Raw genomic sequence first — 19,431 nt, 5'->3', positions numbered from 1 at the left:
TCCTTTTCAAGACTTGCGACCGAGAATGAACACCAGATAATCTTGTCGTGGCCTTATCTTGCTTGTAGGGTTATATACACGAACAATACCGCCTAAAAGTGCCGTCAGAATAACATGCAATGTAGCGACCAATGTTAATGAGACGGCCACACAGGCAAAGTTACCCAACAACACTTTTTAAACAGTATGTAATCATGTAGTTTGATTAAAATTGTACATTTTCAGCGCCGAGAGAGAGAGTAAGATGTACACTCAATCATGATGCCTCATAAATAAACTGAGACTGGATTTCACCGCTGGAGGTATCCGAACAGGGCGGTAATTTTTATCAAGCCATACCACAGTTCCCTTAGCTTCAAGAACAGGCTGTCAACCAAAAGCATTCAGCTACTTACTACTCCGTTTTAAGTAGAGCAATGGACAAGGGAAGCAAAAATAAATACATGTAGTTACAATAGAAGCATAAGATAAGAAGAAACCTGTTGATCTGGTAACTTGTAGATATTATGCTCGATGAATAAGCGAGCCGCTGAGCTGTCTGACACCCTCACCTTCACAACAAACTTGTCTCCGCTCTGCTTGATGTAAAACAAACGAGCATAAGTGCATTTGGTACTTCAACGAAACACAGGCTTCTTAAATCACACATCGATCTCAGGCAGTTTACAATGACGCTAATCATATAAACTGCAGCTAGTGCATGGTTTATCTCAGGCAGTACAATGACGCTAATCATCGCTCTGCTGAGCAGTTCCCAATTTCCCAGAGCAAGATTGAAGTCATTCAATTATTTGTGATTACGAACTCTGAAATAGTTTAATCTTCATGCCTAAGGCCATTTTATTTTATAGCCAGAGTTTCGTGCAAGCTTTGTTCCGAACCCATAAACTGGTTAGTGATCAAAGTGTGGCGAGGAGGGATTGAACATACACAGCCTTTCCCGTCCAGTAACAGATAGAGTGTTTTCCAAGGACTCGTAACCAAAAACCAACCACCATATACTATTTCATGATTATAGAACATTGCTATAATGACAGCAAATGCACTCGGATCAATTTAACCTACCTTGAGAGGTGCAAGGAATTTGAGAGAGAGTTCTGACAATGCTAATGCCTCACCACTATGAGCAACCGCATCTGCACTAAGCCCCATTGCTTCTAAGAGCTCATGGCGCGCTGCATGGAATCAATAGCAGGGTTAGTTTACTCCATAAATAACCTACCAAAGAAAATAATGCAAGTTCTCATGCAGAAAATGACGGAAAAGAAAAATTATCCTAACAGTACGTACAACTCGTAAAACAAAACGGTATTGACATCAGCTGACCAACTTTCGACTAATTTCAGATCAGGAATTACTGAAAGATAATACACAACAGAAATAATGGAAGAAAATGCGGAAAAAGTTGTCGGGCTGATTTGAACACTTGGGCATTTGGCCAGATACCCAAAACACATACTATAATAGAATTCAAGAACAAGAAGCCCTTAGTCCCAACGTGGTACTAAGATAGTAAGATGTGGTATTCATCACGATTTCTATAACACGGGTACAGAGTATCATAATGTCAGTTATATTGTGAGATGGGCTCGTCCATAGGAGAAAACATCTTGCCAATAGCACATACAAAAACGCATCTATACTTTAGGTAAGTAGCCATGGCCAAAGGGTTAAGAGAACTCGTAATGATATCTACAGATCATAGCTATAAAGGCCAGTGGACATAACATACAAAGACTCTCATGCGGGTGTCACCGCCTAACTTCAAGTGTTTCAGCCTCAAGTGAACGAACGCAATGGAAAAAAAAACTGCTATCTTTTTTCTGATTAATCCACAATGAAATAGTTCTAATTGTATGCTTAATAGATAATATTCTGTATGTACCGTGCTGACAGTAGCTTGCATAAACAGCATTATTGACAACGCCATATTGATCCAACTCATAGTCCCTTACTTTCAGCTCAATATCAAGAAACCAATCCATTCTGAAAAGAAAGCAAGAAAATGATTAACAATAACATGAACACGAACTTATAACATTGGGTACCGGATTCCAAACCCCAATGAATTTACAAATTGCGAAGTTGTTGAATCTATACATACATCTGATAATCTATCAAGTGTGTATTGCATATTGGCTGTATTTATATACAATTAGGATATCCCGCTTACAACAGCACAACCTATTTGACGCTAGAAAAGTATCGCACGGTGGGTGAAGGAAGGGTCAGATACTCAGATGTATCATTCCATCATAGTCCATACCAATAATGATGAATGTCTCTATTTCAGTTTACATTCAAACAATTCAGTACAATGATTTTCGTTCATGAACTCGATTCTCTCAGAAAAAAGTTTACTCAGTGGTTGCTGAATTAGAGTTGATCATCAAAGTTCACAAAAGGTTACACTACAGCAACTCTAAAGACATCAAAGTCCTAACCGTCTTCTTATCACTACCTACGTAAATCTGACTCAAGTATGGTTGTCAGAAACGGGTACATATCCAAGTGTTACATTCTTCAAGACTCGGTCTTTGAGAAGTGTGGACACCAACATAAAACAAGGATACGAGGATACCCATATCCTTAAGTGTCGTGTCAAACACAGGTACGACTTCAAAATTGGATGAATTCAACCAACAATGAAACTCATTTAATTCTCATTGTTGATGGTTAAGAATCCAACCCTCACCCTTTCCACCTTTTCATTTTTACATCAAAGGCTCAAATACACATTTCCAGTCAATGATCGAACTAGAGCGAGTAATCAAGACAACAATTCGACAGTTCAACTTCAACACAAATGTCTTATACTGCCACTCGTATACCCAAACTATACAAAACCTCACAACATGAATACTCCATCTTTCTCATTCTTTTGTTTACCTTATTTATTCTCTATGACGGATACTTTAATCAAAGATAAACAAGTAATTGGTACAAAGGGATAAAATTTCACCTTTTGACATTTACCCAGCAAAAATAACCCTAAAAACCAATCCTTAATAAACAGTAAAAACATTTCAGTCGATAATTTACCGACCAATTGAAAAATAATACTTCAATAATGAAGACAGATGAATTCGTATGCACAAATATGTTTGGATTGGAGAATCTAGTTAACCAACATTTTAGAAAAGAATTATATTATATGCGCTTTAATTTGTTGCTTTATACGAGTATATAAGAAAATCCTAGTTAACTAATTCCTTGCTTTACATACCTTCTATGTCCACAACAATTCACTAATACTTTACACTTTACTTTTCAAGTCCACCCTAAAATAATACCACAAAAATTTCGGAGAGACGGTCTCTCAATAGCGTTATTAATAGACCTCTCACATGATGGGTAAGAGACCACTAAATTTCCTTTTTTCTTATTATGTCTCTCACTAAATTAGTGAGAGACGGTCTCTCGTGAAACCTACTTAATATAATACTCTTTCCATTCGGTTGAATTTCATACGTTTGCCTTTTTTCACAAGATTTTAAAAAAGTGTTGAAAAGTACTATAAATAATGGAAAGTTAGCTAAAATTGGGGCCTTGGGGGTAGAAAAGTTATTGTACATTTGTACTAAATTATGAAAAATACTTGCATCCTCCCGGAGGATGTCCTCCCTACACACAAAGGAGGGGCACTAAAATGGGAATAAAATATTATAAAATCCTTCTTTGTAGTATAATTTTCATGAAGCACTTTTAGTATAGAGTAATTCGAACTTACATTATTATGTTCCGTATTACTTGAAACCTTCAAATCATCACTTGTGGGAGGTTTTTTCACAAAATGGAGCAAGAATCCTTCCAATAATCATCTTGCTTGTAGACTTGTAGTTACCCAAAAAGTAAAAGGTGGGTATCTCTTACGAGCGTAATGGCACGCATGAAAGCAAAGTATTGATTTTTGGGTTTTTCTAAAATGTGCCCTAAGGGCACATGTTAATAACCTTAATATGGTAAGATTAACAATATATTCTCACTAATTATGGTAACAATAAGTTTATATTTGAATATCTCATGAGAATATGTTGTCAATCTTATCATATTAAGGTTATTAACATGTGCCCTTAGAGCACATTTTAGAAAACCCTTGATTTTTTTATTCTTATCTTAACTATTAAATTAAAAACGAGCCTTTGTATACATTTAAATATTTGGTTTTCAATCATTTATTTTTGTACTTAACCATAACAATCATAAAACTTAAATTTTCTTTAATTTAACCATTTTGGATCGATGGCACACGTAAGTTAAAAGACTATATATGATTATTCCGAAAATAGTGGTTAATTATGTAGGGTCGTTAGTTGGGATAACAAATTAACAATGCTAGTTAGTTATTGCCTTGATTTGTACTCAACTCTTTGTTTATTTTGTTAATACTTTATCCTGTGTTGGCTTAATTTGGGAATTTGAGTTTTCAAAGTGTTGACGTTATAGGAAAAGGACTACGCAGGCATGGAAAACAGTGGAGAGCAAAGTGGAGAAGAAGCTCCCATGTACTCGGATTCTTACCTTTTGCCGATACTTCAAGAGTTGGATAAGTCTAAAAGTTATCTTCAATTTGCCGGTTATTCGTGGTTGGAAGTTGCAGAGGAGTTTATTAAACGTGCTACTGGAACCATTGAACAAGGTTCAAAGGTATTGTATGTTCCTAATTACTCCCTCCGTCCCAATCAATACTTACAAAATAAAGTAAAGTAAGATGTTTATGCAAACTTGGTGATTTATACAGGATGCTTTATTGGAGGGCCGTAAGGGAACAGATATAACTCAATATATGAATTGCGATTTATTTGGAAGGCTATTCTCTGATTTCTCTCAGGTCATATTACTACTGCTGGATAAATTGAAGTAACTGATTATCATATATACGTGTTTATTGCAATTTTCGGATATAGTACTAATGTATCGGTATATCATTAAATGAGGTCCCGTAAGATCTTATAACTTCAATAATCTCCATATATATGACGATGTAGACGTATTACAAGATACCAGTTATACTTATTTCTGACAATGAGAAATAATGAATGCAGATCACAAGTGAGATTTTGAGTGGCAATGATACACACAATATCTCACTCAAGCTTTTGAATCATTTATCAAAATTTAATTGGAAACACAAAGCAAGAAACACAATAGTGGCATTTGCGCTTACCTTTGGCGACTTCTGGCTCCTTGTTAGGATTTACGCCGATAATGTTGTTAACGAACCCACGACAGGCGATCAGAGGGAACTGATATCGGCCAACAAAGAAGCTTACAGAAATCAGATCGAAGCCAATAATGAATTCATCAAAATCCTGCTTAATTCATTGCGATACCTTTTCGATATTATAAATTCACGTTTTGGCTACTTTGATATGCCCGATGATCGACAAGCAATATGTGTCTACTGGATAGTGAGATGTGCAATTGTCGCTGCAACCCAAATCATTATTTTATCTAGCAGGGGACTTGATCAGTAAGCCTATATATTTAACTAGTGGGATGCCCGTGCGTTGCACGGATTTTAAAATAATTGATTAAATATAAAATGTATAAAGACGTTTTAACCTTTATTGTGTAAAGTGTACTATAGATCAATTTTAATGCTAACCTATTTGATTAACGATAATTCGTTTAGCACTCCACGCGTTACATACAACGTAACATATACATGTCTTCTCTCTTTTGATCTTTGTATCTAAAGTATGATAAACGACTAATATAAATGCAATACCCCCTTGTCTCTTAGATCCCTTCTTTTTGGACCTCTCCTCCTCACCTCAACCATGTGTTTTATGTAGACCTAACAAAAGCAACCCGACCCGATTAACCGGACACGAAAAGACTGACCCGAGGCCCGAAGTGACCCAAACTACCCGAATTTACCCGACCCGACCCGACCCAACATGAACTCGAGCTTTCTTGACCCGTAACTGACCCGACCCGAAACCACCAAACCCGTAAATGACCCGACAAAATATAACTCTAATTGAAACGAAAAGACTTGAAATGGCTATTTCTCTATTATTCATTGACCCAAAAATGACCCGACCCGAAACAACTCGTACCACTTGACCCGAAACAGACCCGATCAACAAACCCGAAACCTGAAATGACCCGTCCCGACCTGAGTTAAACCGAAATCAATGAGGGACCCGAATTGGCTCGACCCGAACCCGACTCGTTGACCCGTTTTGCCAGGTCTAGACTTGTATGTCATTATTATTGTCAATGTCTTAACGTTTCTGAGAATAAGTTTTGTTAGCTTCCGCTAATCTTACTCCTTTAATTTGACCTTCATCCTAAACTCTTGCAAACCCTTAATCACTTCATCTCGTCTTGATTTACTCTAATCTTTATGATGCTTTATGACTTTCTTCTATTAATTTTCATCGCTCTTCTTGGTTTGTTGCCAACACTCTTAAAACATGTCCTCAAACACTTGTTAACCCAATCTATTTGGCTGCTCTTGATTCGGCTTTACAATTTGAACACAAAACGCAGGTCAACATAGAAACGTAATTAAGAAAACATTTATCCACAAACGGAGAGAGAAAAATAATCCATCCAAGTGGTTGTAAAGGCCCAATTTGAAATAATATTAGTTGAACCGAATTTTTCGATTGGTTATATTTTGTTTTATATATATATATTACTTATCGCTACGTTATATTTGTGTGAATTTGATTTTAGAGTTGAATATTTTCATTAGTGACACCGATCTTTCGCCAAATAATGTATTTTTTTTGTGCGTGCACTCCTTTTTTCAAATGTTTTTTTATTTACATATTAATCATTTTATCAACTTAAACTTTTTTTCGATAGTCCCTCTACTTCCTACTAAATAAAATCCACCAATGTGTCCAAAATTATGATTTATTAATAAGATTGATATTTAATCGAGTCATTATAAGATCGGTCAAATTTTGCTCTGACCTGAAGCAACCCATTTTTTCAAGCACATAAATCTTGACTTGTGACTCGATTGACCCGGACTCAAAGAAACCCGTTAATTTACGGTCAAGACCCAACCTTGTCGAGCGACCCGATGGGTCAAAAACAAATTGGGTTAAATGTGAATATAACAATATAAGCTTAATGTATACTTTTCATGTGTGAAATATAAAATTGTAATTAAAAAATATATAAATTTTAGTACTTTAAATTACTATCATTACTAAAATAACTTAATTTTTATTATTAGGTCAATATAAGCATGGTGACTAACGAATATTGTTGAAACATTAAATATAATTTAATTTTTTTAAAAATTATTTGATTTCTATTTTGAAAATGAGAAAAAAAGGGTGTTATAAACTTTTTTCTACCCGTATTCTAACAATGACATAAATGTTAAAGATATGAGCATAAATCAACCAATGGTACAATGTTAATTACGAACTGAACATTAAAGATTTCTATGTACTCCAAATTTTTGCAGAATTAGAATAATACTCCTTGTAATTATCAAAATGTCTAAAATAACTTTTAGAATAATACTCTATGTAATAGAATTATCAAATTTCTAAAATCTAAAATGTTTAAAATAACCCAACCCGAATGTTATTGTTGGAACTGACTGCTATCCCTAAATAATGTGATAATAACCTATCCAAAAATGACCTGAATTTGAAATAACCGACCCAGTGATAGAGCAATGAATCAACCCTAGCGAAGGCGAAAAGTCTCAGTGGGGGCGATAGGTAATTAATAGTTTAAGGGAAATTCGAAAAAAGTTGGAAAATGTTAACTAAAACTCTTAAATTTCCAACTGCCCTCGCCCCCCAAACTCCACCTTTTACCCTTCCCGACCCATTTTGAACCAAATTCTTGAAAACGTGAGAAATGCCAAAACTTTTTTTTTCGAAACTGACTTATTGAGTACCCTTTGAAGCAAACTCCATGTGTAGTAGAGGTTGGATATCCTAAGAAATTTGTGCAAATATAGATGATAGAATGATATAGGCAAGTATGCAATTACAGCAAAATTTCAAGGGAGGGTCGAGAAATTATTATGATGAAATAAAATGGGCATAATTTCTCTGATAATGAAAAAATATGCAATGAATGGATCGTGTAATGATAAAGTCCAGCTTGTCATAGGAAATAATCAGGTCGTTTAAAAAATATGTTGTTTAGCTAATTACAGTATTAAACTCTATTTCTATATTCTTCTTTCTAGGAGTATATGTTAATTTTTATTAAACACTATTTCTATATTATTCTTTATGTTAATTTTTAATTTTATTTTAAGTGTTAAAAAATTTGGAGTTTACAAACATTTTATGTTATGAATTATCATATTGAATAATCCGTATAAAATTGAAGATTATGAATATATCTATGTTATTTTTTTCTATATTATATCAAAGTTTTCATATATATAAATAAATAAAAATATAAAGAAATGATCTTCTAATTCTAATAGTAAAGTAGAAAAAATTAATTTTAAATAATAAGTGTAGAAATATTAAAAAATAATAATTTTCTAATTCTAATAGAAAAATTATAAATGATTAATTATTTCCTAATTCTAATAGAAAAATTATAAGTAACTAATTTTAAAATTTATTTAAGTGTTTTAAAAAAGTTGGAGACTACCACGTCGCTCGAAAAAAGCCTCAAATATATATTTACTAGATTTAATGTCCGTGCGATGCACGGGCCTATAAATAATGTCCCCTCGCTTAAGTTTTCGTTGAGACTGGCAATAAAATTAATAAAAAAAATTGATTAGTGAGTTTTTTTTTATTAAAATCATACTTTAAACTATAAGAATTTATATTTTCAGTCAAAGTCAAATCAATAAAGCTAACTTTAATTTAGTTTAACTTAATTAAACTTGAATTAACTTGAAAAAATTCTAATTTCTATTCTATCAATAATACTAATATCTTTCTCTAAGAAAAAATAATACTAATATCTTACCAATTTTATTATTTATTTAGTGAAATAATGTGCATGAAAGTTTGTCCCATCATTTATTTTGAGAAAGACAAAATAATAAAAAGAAAAAAAGATATTAAGTACGAATTAATAATTAACTGCATACATCCTCTAATCACCGTCGTAATCACATGCATGCACTGCCGCACTGGTGCACAGTAACCGTTTTGTTTACAACAGCGATCATCACCAAATTAGATATGTCTTCAACCACGAATATTTTCTCGCAGAACTTGTATATATGTGGTCTACTGTCGTTGTCTTGCACATAGGACTATATTATTATAATTACGAAGTATATAGTAAACTAACTCAGAAAAAATTGAAACATAAAATCAAAAGTCTACATCTATTACGACATTGTCTAAATAGCATAGAACTCAATCAAAAAAATTATGTCGTTAACTAAACAAAAATAAATCAATTGAATCGTAAACTACACTTACTTTTATAGATAAGTTATCCAATAGCAAGTCTACCGTTCTCTATCTATCAACTCGGTTCAAGTAATCATGAATTCTTGCTCTGTCAAACATGGAGACTAATCAGGGTATTGGTAAACATGGAGGCAATAAAATTATATACACACTAATTATGTTTGCCTAGTGTTAATCTCATAAAATGATACGTAGCATGGTAGATTTTTTAAATTATCTTGATTAATTTTTTAATTAATTTTAGGTAGTTTGCAAGAGTTGAAGTCCCTAATATCACTTGAAAGAGTCTATAAAAAATTGGAAGCTCACCATCCCTTGAAAAATCGGAGTTTGTTCAATTAAATTGAATTTATATAATAGATTAATAATCAAAACATCACACTTTTTTAACTATTAATGTAAAAAAACTTACAATTTTGTGAGGAATTTGTCGAAGTTTTCAGAGTGGAGAATTTCATGTCCACAATTATCACTCTAATCAAATTTAGTAGATGATATTATCTTCTAATGAAATAATTCCTTCCCTTTCAATGATCTTTAACTTTTATTTTCCGCAAAAAATAAGAATTAGAATAACTTGGTTTTATTTGTTACTCCCTTTTCAATGACATAAATACTTCTGTAAAACGGTTTTATATAAATTTGTCATAAAATATGATCTTTTAGTAACCACTTAATTTTCTCCACTAATAGGGTTGTATTTAGATCTGTTTTACAATTGTATTAGTGAAAATTGTCTTGGATAAGACTTACTCTTTATCAAAGAGTTTTTTATAATAAAAATTTACTATGCAAATAGTATAACCTATAATAAAAATTTACTATGCAAATAGTATACCGTGAAATATTATACGTAGTAGTTTACAGTGTAATTGATTCCATGTGAAGTTTAAAAAAATCGAGCTCTAGAAATAAAGTAAATGCATAAACAAAAATATGTGTAGGAAACAAAGACTTATGCCTACTACTTATCATATACTTCGTATTTCGTTATGTCGGTATAAACATCTTGTCTTGTTAGTTGTTATCATATTTCACTCTCATAATAATTATCTGGAGTCCTAATTAAACTTTCAAAAGTAGTTGTTTTAGAATTGTCTTCTTAGGTCATAGAATTTAAGCCTAAACAAATGGGTACATCATAGAATTGTATTCTTTTTTGTAACATTTAGTCTAAGTGAATTCTTTCCCATCGTGTATATTTTATATTGAATATATCTAAAGTCTTAATATAAACTAAATTTCTAAAGAAACAAAAGAACAATAAAAACAATAAAGTTACACACTAATTATATTCTCGAGATGATGGAATAATGCCCTGCAACTTTCGCGGTTGGAATCACCCTTAGTTTACACAATATTACAATAAGGGTTTTTTCTAAGGGCACACATTAATAACCTAAATGTGGTAAGATTTGCAAGAGATTCTCATCAAATATTCAAGTAGAAACTCATTTTTACCATAATTAGTGAGAATCTCTTGTAAATCTTACCATATTTAGGTTATTAAAGTGTGCCCTTATGGCACACGTTAGAAAAACCCAATAAATCAACAATGTTATACTCCTACTATATTTCTCTTTATATGTAAATTAAATAATTAAGAGTGACTTTATAATGGTCTTAAACCACAATGATGTAGTTGTGGTTAGTAGAAAACTTGATTCACGCAATACAATCTTTGTGTTCAAACAAAAAATTTATAATATTAATAACTTAATCACTATGCAACTTAATAACTAAATCACTATGCAACTTTATACTCCATACATTGATACAAAAATCAAATGACGTATAACTACAATAAATTTGTCTACTTGAATATTCAAAATAAGGAGGTTAGTTAATGACATACCATTAATATCATTATTATCATAGTAAGATATAATCCGTACTATCGAGTCCGTCATAATTTTATTGTTGACGTTGCAATGAATCAATTCCTCGTCTTCAAATGACTTTCGTATGTTGTTTCCTGTAAAATAAAAATAAAAAGCACAAAATTAGATCTCATAGAATAAAAGTTTATCAGGTTCACAAAATTAATGGCAAAATAAATTCATAGGGATAGGGCATTCAAAGGAGGTTTATGGGAAGTGATCCTTTGCAGGGTTTATATACACCAAATATTTTGCATTGACGATATTATCAAAAGTGTTTGGATGTGATTTAAATTTTACATGGTAATAGAAGTTGATTGCCTCTACACTTATCGTATGATTGGTTTATCATACTGAAGTGATAAAATATTTTCCCTTCAAATATATTATCAATTTATCTTTTGTAATTATCTTTGGATATATTTTTATTAAAAAATTATTTTAGGTAGTTTTCAAAAGTTGGAGTCTCTCAAATCGCTTGAAAAAAGCTTCCTTTAATAGTATAGATAGATATTGATATTGATTGATTGATTCTAATAGTGTATATCATATTTTGAATATATATATATATATATATATATATATATATATATATATATATATATATATATATATATATATATATATATATACGAGTAACTCGGTAAGTGTCGTTGCAAATAGAATTGTGATGAATTCTTCCGTCTAATGATCAGATATTTGGTAGGGATGCGAATGCCAACAGAATTTGAAAAACTCAAATCACTCCATGAAGACCTAAAACGCTCATTGTCTACGACAAAGGAACGTGAAAGTAAGTGAATGTACATCTGTCGTCTAATTCTAAGCCCATAATTTGAAATATGATTTAAAATCTTCAATGTGAACCAATGCAGGGGCAATAAAAACTACTAATACCAAATTATCAAATGTGGTTGACGTTGTTGGAATCATGAGAGTTCTAGTCACAGATAAAGACATGCCCCCATTATACCAATTCTGAGAAAATTATACAATCAATAATACTCTCTGTATGACGATTACTTGTTTGTTTTTTTAAAATAAAAGTTAATTAAACCTAATGATTTTTGAAAGTAATTAATGATTTTGAGTTGTTTACTGAATTGAGAAAGAAAGAATTAATGAATTAATAGAAGAATAGAGGAAGGAGGAGAGGGTAATTAATTAGCTTGATGATCATGGGGCCCTTACATTAACAAAAAATCAAATTCTTTTCCAAAATTCACCAGCCAATCACAATCCCCTAAATGTTTTAGCTTTTATAGATAGGAGATTGGAGGATCGGAGTTGAACGTAACTCATCTTGCATTTATCAATTTATCACATCAAGCATACGATTTGTTACTTTTTTTACGCAGCAGTTATTAAAACATCTAAAAGCTAAGTTATTTCTTGTATTTTTATTGGCCAATAATTATCAAGACTTATTTTTTTTGTAGGCCCCCATGTTCTTCATACATATTTAATTACTCTCTCCTAATTTCTTTAATTAATTACTCTACTCTATTTCCTACTTTTTTAAAATAAATACCTTACAGTATACAGTATTATGTTTTTTTAATGTATTATAAAAAAATTAACGTACAACTATAAAGTGTCAAGTGTATATATTAAAGTTTAATTAATTATTTCTACATAGCTATATATGGAGCCAATGGAGGGAATAGTTTTCAAAGAAATTTTTTGATAACTGTAATTATATTAGTATTTTAAGTTATAACTAGTTTTGTTACCCGTGAAAATCACGGGTTATCTCTAGAAAAATTAAAAATTTAGATAGTTGATTTTTTTGGTGAATATCAAATGAAATCGGAATTTATTTCATCATTGATCATATGCCTATTCTTTAATTTTGATCATCAACTAATAAAGATTCATAATATTTAGGATTTGATTATGTACGAATTAGAAAACTTTAAAACAAATTGAAATATTGAAATTGTTAGTTGTAGAAAAAGTAAATTTACCTGTGCAGTATGCATGGCATCAAGAGTTAGCCGCTAACCATACGATTTCACCACAAGGTCTTCCTTTCGTATCGCCTACGAAACAAAAGTACAACAAAAAATAATACACAAATTAGTATTTCGTCATTCCAAATTCAAGTTAAAGAAAATACTGCAAATTTTTACCACCCACAGATTATTTTGGAGGAAAATAAATGAGACGTTCTTAAATAGGAGAAGATAAATAATGCTAATTTGGAAGTTAAATAATGTACACTAAAATTAGTGTTCACAAACTTTAAATGACATAAATATTAATTAGGAAAAATACAAAAGCATTCAAAGGGTTGTATAGAGTGGGTTGCTTTATACAATCTTTATGGTGGTAAGAATTATTGCAAAATTAGTATGAGAGTTAAATGGAGTAACGGTTAGGCTAGGGTAGGGAATTAGAAGAGACTTGTGAGAAAATTCGACGATGCCTTTAAGAAAATCATTGGATTTATGTGAAAATTATCGTGGGTTGAACTTAAATAATGGTTGAATATAAAATGCCATAATTTTACGTTTAAGAATATTATTAAGCTACTCATTTGTTTTTCTTTTCAAGTTTGTGTAATTTTAAATAAAGAAGTAAATGTATAACTTTTATGAGCTATATATTACTATGAAAAATATTAATCGATTCACTAACATTTCTTTTTATTGTAAAATGGTAATTTTAGTTGTAAATTAAGAAATTTTGATGTGAATTTTGGCAAGTTACATATTTTTTTTTTGTAATTTTTTAATTCAACCATGAAATATAGTTTGTAATTTGGAAGTTCATGAGCAATAGTTATTAAATGGAGGATTAGTGAATGAAAACTATTGTAGGTTTAATAGCCATTATAAACTATTGATTCCCATCTTTTAATTTGCCTTTTCATTTATTTTTGAGTTATGAGTATTATTAAATAAGATAATTCATTAGTGAGAAGCTCAAGAGGTAAAACAAATAGGAAAAAATGTTAATGAAAATTATTATTATTATTATTATTATTGATCTTAAATAGTGGTTGAAATAAAATGGCATACCTTTACTTTTAAGAATATTATTAAACTTCACAATTATTTTACTTTTAATTAAAAGGGTTTGTGTAACGATCTTAAATAAATAGATATAGGTGTAAATTTTAAGTGGTACAATTTCAGGAAAGTTAAGTTTGACTTTTTACCAAAAAAAAAATTTACAACATTTTCAACCAATATTTCATCATATGAAAATAAATTAAAAAAAAAATCCTATGAAAAACTTTAATCAATTCTTTAACATGTTTTATTACAAAACATTCAATTAAAATGTTAATTTTATAAGTTAATATTATGTTGTCAATTGTCATTAATCAAGCAATATAAATTAAAATTAATTAATATTAACTAATCTAAAAATGACATGTGGAATAAAACTAAATGGTATAAGTAGCATTTTAACTATATAGTATAGATGTCTGCGTGGAGAATGGTTGGGTAGGCGTGTGTCAATTTTAACCAAGGTGGCAATGTGAATGTCTATGTGGCTTTTTCACATCCTACGTGGCTTTGTCTAGTTGGCATTTTTTAGGATGTCTTTTAATAGTATTTTATAGATTATTTGGAATTTTATTTTTAATATTTATACATTTGATTAAATTATTGAATATATAACCCCGTACAATTTTATTGCACAGGTATAAAACTAGTAACGATTAAAAAACAAGACTAACAACTAAATGAAAAAAAGTTATAGGACAACGACGTCCCAGATACCCTTCAATTTTCCATAATAAGCGATAACATACATAACTTCCGTTTGCTTGCAATAACTAACGACTTTAGCTTTGAGAGAATGTATTTTAGAACCCACAAAAACCCCAAAGAGACGGTCTTTCAATAGCGTTATTGAGATACCTCTCACATGATTGGGTAAGGGACCCATTGAATTTCTTTTTTCCCTATTATGTCTCCCGCTAAATTAATGGGAGACAATCTCTCATGAGACCTACTGGTTTAGAACCATCATCAACATAAAAACACTCCTTTATCAGATCAATCCAAAGCAAGGTTGCATCTTTTAAATACGACTAGTATTGGTGCCCGGCTTCGCCCGGGCTACCTCCATTTACCATTAATTTTTTTTCCATTAAATAAAACTATTTAAAGTTGCATAACTCATAAATTTGTCATTAATATATTTTTTTATGATATATCCTAAAATTACGATGAAATAAATTTTGAGACAAATTCACTACTCTCGTTATTAATATTTTACTCTTATTAATGAAACAATAGTAATAACATTTCACTACTTGCTCGTAATCATTGTTACTTTCACAACTCCCACCGTAATTATTGTTACTGCCACTACTGCCGCATTAATATTGATAATTTCACTACTCCCGCCGTAATTATTGTTACTTTCACTATTAACGCATTAATATTGATTATTTCACTACTCACATTGTTGTTTCTACCACTTTCACTAATCTCGCTAATAATATTGTTACTTTTACTATTCAAATGAGTGATTACTATCATATAACTATATCCAATGTTACTACAATTGTTTTCTTTACTGACAAAATTATTTTTACTATTTAGGCATGCAATTTAAAAGGATTATATATTTATTTAAATATATTACATATATGCATTAAATCAAATCGAAAGAATTATGCAATATTATATATTATGGAATCTAACTTGAATTATTTATAACCTACTAATATTATATTTTTGCATGTTAAATAATTAACATCTCTATACATCAAATAAACGATAAGGTTTAATAAAACTGCATAGATTTTAAATTTAATATATAATTTTATGATGATAATAATTAATACCATAAGTGTGCATGTTTATACTAATTAATTATTTTATTTTAAGGAAATTGACCATCTTTTAGTCTTCTATAAATATTTAGGAAAACTACCAAGCATCTTCATTCTTTTAGTCTCCTTGAAATTGACCATCTTAATTAATTATTTTATTTTATGGAAACTGACTATTTTAATTAATTATTTTATTTTATGGAAATTAACCATATTTTAGTCTCTTACAAATGTTTAGGAAAATTACCAAGCTTTTATATAATTTAATTTAACCCAAACTATATAATATTTGCATTGAAATCCCTTAATCGGGTCCATCACACGGTGCTACTGATTTAAAACTATATAGTATAATTAATTTGTATAACTTTCTTTAATTACATTGAAGTCCCTTGGTTTCTGGATTTAATATACAGTATTGATATTGATTTGCATTGAGATCCCTTAATCGGGTCCATCACATGATGCTAGTGATTTAAAACTATATAGTATAATTAATTTGTATAACTTTCTTTAATTACATTGAAATCCCTTGGTTTCTGGATTTAATATATAGTATTGATATGCTAATATGCTATCAAGCAAAAAATCTCCAATAAAGTTCATGACACATTGAACGATGGTGCAGTGAACGCTTCCCATTGATCAAGGAGAAATTTGTCGGTAGTTGATATAGGACCATTTTGCACCCTTTTTCCCTCTATTTTCATGCATGTTCGACTCCATTTGAGGCGGTTTTGTACCCCCTTTCCTCTTGTTTCTTGTCCCGATTCCCTTTACTATGACACTGTGGCCCCCTTGCAGAAATTGAGGCGGGAACGGGCGAACTGAAGATAGAAAGACGGGATCACTAAGCTACGCATGAAAGATGAAGGAAATGATGCTGAGGAGTATCCTCAGCCGGTAGGCCGGCAGCCGGCTAGCCGGCTGGGAGTACGTGTATGCATGAAATGAAGGAAGAAGCAAGGAAGAAGTATCCCCAGCCGGTGGCCCGGCGGCCGGCTAGCCGGCTGGGAAAACACATGAGCTGAAAAACAAAGAAAATTGAAGGAAGTTACAGGAATCTCCCGGCCGGTCAAATGATGGCCAGAAATGGGCTAGCTACGGTGGGAGTTCCCAAAGCGAAAAAGTCAAGTCTAAAGTCAAGACGTCCCAGCCGGTCAGTGACCGGCAGCCGGTCGACCGGCCGTGCATACCTGGTGACTTCCAAAACTTGTTCAAATTTCCAGAGATCTCCCAGCCGGCCAAAGGACCGGCGGCCGGTTGACCGGCCGTAGGGAGTGCAAATACGTGTTTCAAAAGCCCATTTCCAAATTCTATCCTAATCCTTGTGGAACCTATAAATACCCCCTCTTAAACCCCTTTTGTACACACAACCCTAGATCCAGAATATTTACCCTTTCAAGTTTAAAACTTTGTTAATCTCTTTGTTAATCTTTCCTTAATTAGAGAAGTTCTTCAATCAATTAGTGATTGAATTTGGGTTTGTAAGAAGATTGAAGGATTTCCTTCTTTATTATTTCTATCCAAATTCCTCTTTTGCTATTGAGTTGGTATTAATTCTCTCCTTATTTTCATTTGTTTACATTTTGTTCTTCCTTTAAGTTTGTTTGATTGTTTATGTTAAAATTGTTGTTGTTGTTTGTTTGTTGTTGTTATTTTCATCATTGTTCATCTTTTCATTGTTCATCTCTCCTTTGTTTCTCTTTCATTTGTTCATCCTTGGATAGTTGTCCTCAAAGACTTAATCTTTGAGTTGATTTGGTTAAAGATTGTGTCTTTTAGTTTAATCAACCTTGTTATTAGATTAAATCATCTTTCTTTTCATCTATTGTTGGATTGTTGCATGTTTAGTAGTAGAATTTATCCTCCCACCATGTTTGTGACCAAAGTTTCCATCTTTATTGTTTATTTTGCAATTAGGACCATGATTAGTGAGTAGTCTTCCACTAGGGCTCGGTTTGACCCAACATGAGTAATTTCACTAATTGAATTTCATAAAGGCTAATTATTTGGGGAAATTGGTGAGGGTAGTTTAGAGGATTGACATGGGTTATGGGTTGACTTTTGGGTAGTGTTGACTTACGACCCTTGACCACCAACGAGAGTTGGTTAGGTTGTGATTTGGATACCCGAGACTTGACCCTATTGTTAACCTTGGTTGAGACCGAAAGGGAGAACCTAGGGTAGGACACCTCTAAACTAGCGTTTGAAATCGACCCTCGAGAGAGGGAGTGGGATGACCGGGAATTGTGGGGCTTAATAACCTTAGCAAATATTGGATTACCTTGGGAATAATGCATGTTTTTGGGGTAGTCGGGTATTGAGTTAGGGATTCCGACCTTCGAACCCGAGAGGGGGGTTGGTGGGTAGTACTAGTGTCCTATTTCGAACCCGAGAGGGGGGTCTTAGGCGAATTAGAGTCGTCACCTCCTCACCTTACTACCCTTGTGATTAGCCTAGAGATTTGATTGTGTGGAATTACGAATTGTTTGGGAAGAACCGAGTCTTAGGTTTTTAATCTATTTGATTTACAACCCTTTCATTCTACCTTGCTTTGTCTCTTATTTCTTCTTTAGCTTGTTTTATCTTGTTGTTGGTAGTTCTAGTATAACTTTCTCCCTTTATTGTCGACTTAGCTAAACCATAGAGTTAAAACGATTAGTAGTCTTCCTAGCTCCTTGTGGGATCGACCCTTAATAGTGTACAACGATAAAATCGTGCACTTGCGAGGTATAGCTTGATACCATCAAGTTTTTGGCGCCGTTGCCGGGGAGTTCGGCTAGATATTAATTGTTTTCGTTCTTGTTTAGACTAAGTCTTTTGTTTCTAATCCCTCTCTTGAGTGTGTAGGACTTTTTGCATGGTTAGGAGAGCTCGAAGAGGTCAACCAATACGTCCGATTGACCACGAGATCGAAGCAACCGCGAGAAGACTAAATTCACTCCGTAGAAGAGGACTTATAGAAACACCAATTCCTCAAGAAAATTCAGTAATTGAGAACCCTCGGGAAGAACCACGTGTCTTTGAAACTTTCGAAAATCCTTTTGCAACACCGGAAACGGAAGTAACAATGGCCGCGGTACCTATGAGAGATAACTTGGCTCCGAAAAAGGTGGTAAATCCGAGTATTGTGAAGCCACCTATTCAAGCCAACAATTTTGATGTGAAAGCCACCTTGCTACAACTTGTCCAAGGGAACCAATTCGGAGGGGGAGCAACCGAAAACCCCAACGAGCATCTCAACGAGTTCTTGGATAGTTGTGACATGTTCAAGGCCAATGGAGTCACGGAGGATGCCGTACGCCTTAGGCTTTTCCCTTACTCTTTGAGGGGAAGTGCCAAGGAGTGGCTTAAAAGTTGTGAACCCGAC

At 32.3% G+C, this 19,431-nt stretch overlaps 4 protein-coding genes across 4 annotated transcripts in view; 1 reads left to right on the top strand and 3 right to left on the bottom strand.

The window, feature by feature from the left end:
- LOC141656664 (receptor-like protein EIX2) overlaps nucleotides 1-19,431 on the bottom strand; it is a 398,824-nt gene that overhangs the window by 186,610 nt on the left and 192,783 nt on the right. The window lies entirely within an intron of this gene.
- LOC141656668 (receptor-like protein EIX1) overlaps nucleotides 1-19,431 on the bottom strand; it is a 276,353-nt gene that overhangs the window by 75,435 nt on the left and 181,487 nt on the right. The gene's annotated exons all lie outside the window — the stretch shown is intronic.
- On the bottom strand, nucleotides 253-2,235 carry LOC141657909 (acyl-acyl carrier protein thioesterase TE3, chloroplastic-like). Its single transcript, XM_074465305.1, has 4 exons — nucleotides 1,886-2,235; nucleotides 1,066-1,175; nucleotides 480-575; nucleotides 253-366 (listed from the first exon to the last, which is right to left on the bottom strand). Exons 1-4 carry the CDS (start codon nucleotides 1,983-1,985, stop codon nucleotides 253-255), a joined length of 420 nt encoding a protein of 139 aa, XP_074321406.1. The 5' UTR covers nucleotides 1,986-2,235.
- On the top strand, nucleotides 4,198-4,871 carry LOC141655884 (uncharacterized). The gene is made up of 3 exons (XM_074462897.1): nucleotides 4,198-4,251; nucleotides 4,447-4,647; nucleotides 4,742-4,871. Exons 1-3 carry the CDS (start codon nucleotides 4,243-4,245, stop codon nucleotides 4,862-4,864), a joined length of 333 nt encoding a protein of 110 aa, XP_074318998.1. The 5' UTR covers nucleotides 4,198-4,242; the 3' UTR covers nucleotides 4,865-4,871.

The sequence above is a fragment of the Silene latifolia genome, chromosome 5 (assembly GCF_048544455.1).
Source record: "Silene latifolia isolate original U9 population chromosome 5, ASM4854445v1, whole genome shotgun sequence".
Taxonomy (NCBI): Eukaryota; Viridiplantae; Streptophyta; class Magnoliopsida; order Caryophyllales; family Caryophyllaceae; genus Silene; species Silene latifolia.
The sequence above is the reverse complement of the archived record's forward strand: the minus strand, read 5'-3'. Positions and strand labels throughout refer to the sequence as shown.

What these genes read in the sequence shown, in the direction of transcription:
- LOC141657909 (XM_074465305.1), bottom strand. Translation starts at nt 1,985, where the DNA reads ATGGATTGGTTTCTTGATATTGAGCTGAAAGTAAGGGACTATGAGTTG. An exon ending in TGCAAGCTACTGTCAGCACG is followed by an intron (nt 1,176 to 1,885) that starts GTACATACAGAA and finishes GATTCCATGCAG; the next exon opens with CGCGCCATGAGCTCTTAGAA. An exon ending in ACAAGTTACCAGATCAACAG is followed by an intron (nt 367 to 479) that starts GTTTCTTCTTAT and finishes TTTGGTTGACAG; the next exon opens with CCTGTTCTTGAAGCTAAGGG.
- LOC141655884 (XM_074462897.1), top strand. An exon ending in CCATTGAACAAGGTTCAAAG is followed by an intron (nt 4,648 to 4,741) that starts GTATTGTATGTT and finishes TGATTTATACAG; the next exon opens with GATGCTTTATTGGAGGGCCG.